Source organism: Elephantulus edwardii, unplaced genomic scaffold, assembly GCF_000299155.1.
Source record: "Elephantulus edwardii isolate Elephantulus edwardi_28Jun2011 unplaced genomic scaffold, EleEdw1.0 scaffold00167, whole genome shotgun sequence".
Taxonomy (NCBI): domain Eukaryota; kingdom Metazoa; phylum Chordata; class Mammalia; order Macroscelidea; family Macroscelididae; genus Elephantulus; species Elephantulus edwardii.
The window spans coordinates 6,217,320-6,225,171 of NW_006399917.1; the positions used below are offsets into that span (position 1 = coordinate 6,217,320).

The 7,852-nt window shown below is 36.0% G+C and overlaps 1 protein-coding gene across 1 annotated transcript in view; it reads right to left on the reverse strand.

Annotated features, from left to right (window-relative positions):
- DTHD1 (death domain containing 1) overlaps positions 1 to 6,736 on the reverse strand; it is a 120,254-nt gene extending 113,518 nt beyond the window's left edge. Inside the window, exons 1-2 of the mRNA XM_006895427.1 lie at positions 6,186 to 6,736; positions 2,479 to 2,809 (exon numbers count right to left, since the gene is read on the reverse strand). Coding sequence (XP_006895489.1) covers positions 2,479 to 2,809; positions 6,186 to 6,718 — 864 coding nt within the window. The 5' untranslated portion in view covers positions 6,719 to 6,736. The remainder of the gene's footprint in view (positions 1 to 2,478; positions 2,810 to 6,185) is intronic.
- Between the last annotated feature and the right edge of the window lie 1,116 nt (positions 6,737 to 7,852).

Sequence of the window (7,852 nt, forward strand, 5' to 3'; positions counted from 1 at the left end):
GAGGGACAGCGCAGGAGGGGAAGACCCTCTATGAGACGGATTGATTCGGTGACTGGGGTAATCGGGATGGGTGTGTCAGAGGAGGTGCGGTTGGCGCAGGATAGAGCAGGGTTTAGGGCTGTTGTGCATGGGGTCGCTGTGAATCGGAAACGACTCCACGACACATAACAACAACAATAACCTTCATTACCACAGGCTCTTGCTCATGCATTCTTTCATGAAATACTTCTGTGTCCACCAATTCCTTTTGTTACAATGACTCTGAATACTCTTTCCACCTTTTAATGCTTACTGCATCATTTAATATTCTGTCTAAAGCATCCTTAAGTATTGCAAATCGAGATTTGACTTTGTTCTTCAGTTCCTTCAGCTTGAGAAAAGGTGAGCGAGTTCAGCCCTTTCGATTTTCTGACTCCAGCCCCTTACACATTTCTTTCTAATACTTTTACTTTGTCTTCCCAAGCTGACATCTGAAATCTTCTGTTCAACTCCTTAGTATCTTGATTTCTTCCCTTTGCTTTGGCTTCTCAGCACTCCAGTGCAATATTTAGAGTTTCTTCTGACATCCATCTTGGTCTTTTCTTCCTTCTCTGCCTTTGTAATGACCTTTTGCATTCTTCCTGGATGATATTCTTGATCCTTGGAAATGGACATCATGCTTGGAAAGGTGAATGGTTAATCAAAGAGGAGAAAACTCTGCAGAATGAATTAATGCATGACTTCAGCAAAGGGATCAAGTGTGTCTGGGATGGTAAGAATGGCACAAGACAGTATAGGGTTCAGAGCTGTGGTACATAAAGTCACTATGAGTCAACAGCACTTATCAACAACAAAAAACAATTTCTATATGGTTAGCTTTCATATTCAACCATATAGATGTATTTTTATAACTTAGGATCAAATTCAAGAAAGAAAGAGAAGATTTACAGCTTCCTATACCAATAAAAATTTTTATAGTTAGTTCTTATCCTTCTCAAATAATGACAACATATAGTTGAAAAAGACAAATATTTTAGTAATAAAAAGAATAAATTCAAATAAATTGCTTATAAATATTCCTTTAAAAATTGTATTAAGGGAAAAGAAAAGTTGGCATGAATAGTTTGTAATAGTCATGTAATGTGGAGAACATAGGTAGAACTACTGAAATGATAAATACTAAAATAGTTAAAATGAAAAAAATTTTGACTTATAATTTACCATGTTTAAAAATAATAAAGCTCAGTGAGCTATAGACATGGTTAGAGCACCCAACAAGCAAGGTAAGAACAGGCTTACTTTGATTTCTTAATCTTCAGTGAACAATTTCACATGAGTTTCACCACATGGTTGAAAAATAATGTGAAACAGTTCAGTACAGATTAGTACGTAAACCCAAGTAAACTTGTTTATTAGAGGATAGTCAGTTCCCTGTTCAGAACTATAAATTTGAAAGAAGACTTTGACTATGTTGAAAGGTGCCAAATGACAGTTTCTAGAAGCAGAATCTTTGTTGTGGTGAAAAAACAAAACAAAATCTAACACCTGAAATTATTCATTAGAGTCTAGTAAATAAGCATAAGTCAGTCTGTACTTAACTTTGCTTATTGGTGAATCTGACACCATCTACGTAGCGTGTTACATATTAATTACCTTCCACTCTATGCCAGGCTCAATAATTATGTATATCCTCTCTTGCCAATCTCTGAATTCCCAGCCTTTTAGAGGGCTTCAAAGTTGTTATTATAATTAGATGTCATCAAAAAGTATTACTAATTATTTTCATAATTCATAAGTAATTAATGATTCATTGTAAATTAATTATTAACCAAAAGTGTCATTTACTTACAGGTTTATTTATTTCTTTTTTATTATTTTACTTCAATCCTTCAAATTTATAATATAGACATTATTTCATTCTTTTTCAAATCAAGCATTTAAACATACAAAGATTGTACAAGTTGTCCAAGTTTACATATCAAAATATGTAGACATCAAACTTTAACCCAGTCTGCCTTCACAGTCCTCATTCTAATTATTATTTGTGTTACTTTTAATGTACAGACTAAATACCATTTACAGATTTAAATAGCTCATGGGTATTCACACACAAACACACATAAAATTTTTCCCCTATATTTTCAAGAATATAGAAAAGATAAAACTATTTTTACCTGGGAATTCTAACATTTTAAAATGTAGATCAGAGATTAATCACATTTGAAAGGTAGTCTAAAACCTAGCCCTGACTGGGACATGAGGCTAGTTCCATTTCTTGGGTAAAAATATCTGCTAGGTCCCCTCCATTTCAAACTTTAGTTAGTGATGTTTTCTCTTTGATCTTTTTACATGGCAAAAAAGTATTAAGTCACTGGCATCAATCCATCAAACTTTCCTTTACCAATGAGTAATTCTATCTACACTACAATCTAGTAGCCTGAGTAATATTTAGAAGAGGAGCCAAACAGCAAATGTTAATGTCATCATTGATGTACTAACCTTAGCACTTCTTCTTGGTCCTTCTAGTGACTTTGGGGTTAGGTAACTTGATTGAAGGCTTAAGTCAGACACTTTCACCATGATGTCTCTGTAATTTCCCCTATAACGTGCAGTAAATGGAATTGCAATGCATATTGGAAATGGAATTCTCTTTTCTGGATCTAAGAACTCAATACTGATAACATTGCTGACCAGCTCTTCATTATCATTCAGTATTAAAGAACTCATGTTATTAATTATTCGGGATTCTAAGTGTTGTAATACATATAATGGTGCTGTAACATAGCAAGACACTTGAGGTCCGGTTCCGTCATTTAACACATCAAGAAACCTGCAGGAGAAATAAAGCTGTAACTTTTTCACTTGTTTATGTACGATTTAACAAAATGCTTACAAGTATAATTTAAGACCTACATTCCCTTGGTGTGAATTCCAATTTTCCCATACAATTATTCTACATACAACTATTATTATTATTATTATTATTATTATTATTATTATTTCCCTTATAATTATTCCACATACTGACTCTATGACTTTGGGCAAGATACTGAATGTCTCTGTGCCTTTATTTCCTCAACTGCAACATGATGGCAAAATAACACCTATCTCAGAAAGCCATATGAATTGAATGGGCTTTTGTGGGTAAGGAATGTTGGTGATATTCTCATCTGTAAAGTTTTATAGTCTCTGAAACCTAATGGAAGGCCCCCTTGAGTTTCTAGATAGAAATAGAGGTCTTATTATAGGTTAAATATTCATAAACTCAAGAACACCTCAGTGAAATGATTGTCACAGTGACTGCCCCAAGGGCCTTGAATGAGGTGGAGATCATCAGGATGGTGTAGGATAGGACAAGGTTTCATGTGCTGCTCATACGGTCACTATGAGCCATGGTCAACTCAACAGCCCCTAACAAGTATTTAGAAAATAGTACATTGTAGATTTTATATATTTATTATTAATGCTTTGATGGGGAGCTTTGGTGTCATAATCTGGATGGAATTGTACTGCTAATTCAAGTGTGATGCCTCTCTGGCCATTTTAATAACACTAAATTTACAAACCTGAGTTCCTCCTCTTGTTGTTGTTGTTGTTGTTATGTGCTGTCGAGTCGTTTGCTACTCATAGTGACCCAGGGAAATTATTGAAATATAGACAATATTCATTAGACATAAAAAATAATCCTCTTATTTCTTCTCAAAATGTGTATATTAATGATAAGTTGACTTGGTACTAAGGAGTTTTGCTACCAAGTCCACCACTGGTGATTCAAATCCACCAGTTCCTCTATAGGAGAAAGATGGCCAATTTCCTCCTATGCCATTTACAGCCTCCAAAAACCCTCTATGAGTCAGTTCCAACTGAATGGTACATAACAACAATAAAAAACACAGTACTAATAACCTATTTTAAACAATTATGTTTTAGCTATTTTTTTAATCATTGGTAAATAAATTGTATCATGTACACAGCAAAAAAAATCAACATCTGTTCATGTTAACAATTCTGAATTCATAAAATCAGAAGAACTGAAATGTATGTAGTATATTGTCTATATTAAAATTCTGTGATGAAATCATAATGCTGACCCAGGTAATCAGAAATATTTAAAACAAAACAAAATAACCCAAACAAAATGTTCAGTGACCCAACCTTGGATATCTTCAAAGATGACTCTTCTGTGGTTACAAAAGGACTGTGCCCTAGATACTGTCTCAACACCCTGTTATTCCAGAAGACCTGTTTCCTAATTTACAAGGAAACCTATAAACTGTTTCATTTCTCAGGCTTCTAGACTAAATAGATTTCCCTTTGCCTGTAAAATATTCATCCTGGTTTATTCTAGTCTTGCTTTTCCTTCAGAGGCTAGGATAACTACAGGAAGAATGATAGGCTTGTTTCAGAAAGTTACCCAATGAGCAATCACAACAGATCTGAGCAATGCTTTCTTCATGACATTCAACTTTTATGTGGTATGTTGGTTCTTAGCCCAAGGGATTGCAATGAGTAGTCATCTTCTCAAAGACGCAAGTCAAGCACAATTGACTTGAATGCCACCGAGAGGAAATCAGCAACTGGGGAACACCTAGAGGAGGTGTTAAAGGGAGTGTGCAGGCAGTGACTCATTAGCTGATGCTTTGAGTCATATCTGAAAGTGAGGATATGAAGTGTCACTGCTTTTCTAAAACACAGTGGATAACCACTGAACGACGACTTTAGGTGTTGTTTTGAAAGGGGATAAGACTTTTTCAGACCATGCAAACTGAATGCATCCCTGACATCCATAAGAATTCTTTGCCATTTCTATCTATACCTGAAAGCCCAACTCTTCCATTTTCTACGTGAGAATACCAAGGCAAAGGTGGGCAAAAAGTCTTGTCTGAGGCCACAGACTGAGTTAAGGGTATCATTATCAATCAGGAAATAGTACTCTGCTCCTGAAAGAGGATCCCACATCAAAGAAGAGGAAAGGGGAAGTGAGGGATGCTAGTGAGAGGTGGGGAAAGTGAGGGCTCTTGAGGATGGAATAAATTAACATATATTTAGCTGACTGAAAGCACCTGCGAAGTGGCATGGGCTCAATAATATAGAGAACTGTCTCATTTCGCTTTACCAATGAAATGCAGAAGATATGTATCATTTCTAAAAGACAGAGAGAGAGAGAGAGAGATAATAAGGCTAAGAAACAAACAAAAAGTTGCCCAGGGCCACAAAATTGATATATAACAAAATAATAAAATTTAAGTCTTTCTAAGTTCCCAGATAATATTTATTTTCTTATCCCTCATTAATTTCCAAGGATTTTTTTTTTTTTAAATCCTGGGAAGAGAGGTTGCTGTTAGGTGCCGTCCAATCAGCGAAGACTCTTAGCAACTCTGTGAACAAAAGATCTCAACTTCCCCCATCCTACACCATCCTAGGATTTCTGGCATGCTCAAGAATCCTGGCAGCCACTGTGTCAATCAGTCTTGTCTTCTCTCTAATAGGACTCTCAAATATTGTTTTAGTTGAACAAACAGGGGATTATTACAATTTATGTAAGGGACATAATCCATAAAATAGATCTGTCCTTTTCACCTGTTTGAAGATATGGGCCCTTGAGAATTGATGAGACCTTTGAGTCATCTCCAAAGAGATGAAATAGATGTGATCACCCAATTTTGAGAACCTCTAAAGCTTACTCATGAACCCCTGTAGTTCTCCAGACAGAGGTTAAGAATATTTGGTGGCTTGTTTGAGAATGAAAAATAAATATGAATATAAAAAATTATCTTCCAATTTCTGAACTCTCTGAGGTCTCTTATTGGTTTTATCTAATTTTAAAGAAAAATTATTGGCTTAGGAAAGTGTTCATGGTCTGGATATTTTTTACATTTTGACAGCTCCTTATCTAGCTAATTTTTCTGCCTTTAAAGTAAAATGTGTTTGCTCTCTCATGCTATAAGAAAGCCGTATTAGTAGTGACAGTCATATGTATTTTTCACCCCAGGTCCAACATCTGTTTTATTTATATCTCGGTGACAGAGCAGTCATTTGTATTTTTATGAAGTACTTTTAATTGAGTTATTGATTCACAATAACTTTTTCAGATATGAAAAAGAAGTGCAATGGTTTATCCATAATACTTAGAAGTGCTATGTTTACTAACCACAAACCCACACATACAGGCACATATAATCCCCTCTTCCCTTGAATTTACTTACTCCTTCTCCATTATGTTTGCCTTTTTGTTGACACTCTCTGAATCATTGGAAAGAAGACAATCCTCATGTGTACTGAAGCTGTCATGTGTCACTGAAGATGTGGTAATCTCTTCTCCTTGGCTTTCTGAGATCTCTTGTGTTTCTCTTTCTGTTGTCTGGATTATGCCATGAATCTCTTCCTTGTTGCCATTTATGTTCTCGGCAGTCATGTGACTCCTTTGTTTACCATCTTCATTTTCAGTCCTATCTGGGCACATTTTGTTCTGGGACTCCTCTTGTCCTGCTAGATTTCCATCCAGCGATGCTTTGTTTTCTTTTTCCATTAATTCTGAACTCGTGTGTGTTTTGTTTTTCCTAAACTGTCCTTGATTCGTGTAGTGCCCTTTCTCCTCGTTTATGGGGGAAGTAGTAGCTGTTACTTCTGCGACATTTAGCTCCCCTCTTGCAGAAATGTCTGGTGCTTTGACATCTTGAATGACAGACATTGTCTGCAGTGGAGTGTATTCATCACGCATGCTGCATAAATGACACATCTCTTTTGCTTCTTTCTTTAAAAGTGTTGCAGTGCTCCCCAAATATCCATTTATTTTCATAAAGCAGTCTATGACAGCAGTGATTTCTACACACATACACACACACAAAAAAAAAGAACAATACAAAACTAAATCCAGTTATATTACTGTACTGACACACAATAAGGTGTGGAAAGATAATCTTAAAAGTAAGGAAAGGATGCTAACTATACACCTAAGCCTATCTACTTTTTAAAGGAGAAATTGTACAAGTTGTACTTTTTTGTGACAGTTATAGGAGCTAATACTTGTAGGAATTTGAGGACAAACTTTTGAAGATATTTGTTAGTTGCTGTGAAATCTACCAAAACTCATGTGGGCCCTCTATGTGGAAGTCAGAATTGCTGCCTTCTGGGCCCCTCCAGAGCCACAAAATTGGTATGCAATAAAATAAAAAGACTTATTTCATTTCAAGACTGTGATTTTTTTTAAAAAAAAGCGAACTGCCATGTCTGTCTTCTCATGTGTTCTGGATGTGTTTGAACCCACCTTTTAGCTGGTAGTCAAGTATTCATTTGTGCCTCTTAAGGACACTATTTAAGACAGTGACAAAAAGCAAGGTAAATTCCTCCAGCTTATGAAAGTGCTTTGAATATTTGAAAACAGATGTGACTGCTCAGAACCCCAGAGGTGCAGTCATTAATCCCTTTGCTGCTAAACACAAGAATCCAGGTGGTTAGAACCTATCAGTTTCTTCAGGTGAGAAGAAAGCAGTCACCTGCTTCAGCAAAAAATTGCACAGCCTTGGATTCCCTATGGGGCAGTTCTACTCTGTCCTACAGGGTTGCTGATTCAGACCTGATTCAATAGCAACAGACATTCTGACTTTCCAAAAGTCTATTTTCAACTAAAACAGTATGTCCATACTCCAACCTCATTTGGTATCCTTTTGAGAACTGTTTGCTCTCCTCTGACTATCTACTTAAAATCAGGGTTCTGAAACTTAGCTGAACACTGCAGTTGTGGCTTGACTAGCAGAAATAGCATAGCTATATTGTTTCCTCTGGTCTAGATGCTATAATTTACTGCATAGTTCTTAGTTGCTAGGAAAAGTGAACTTCAGTTTGTGTTGTGTCTCCTTGTCATTATGGACAA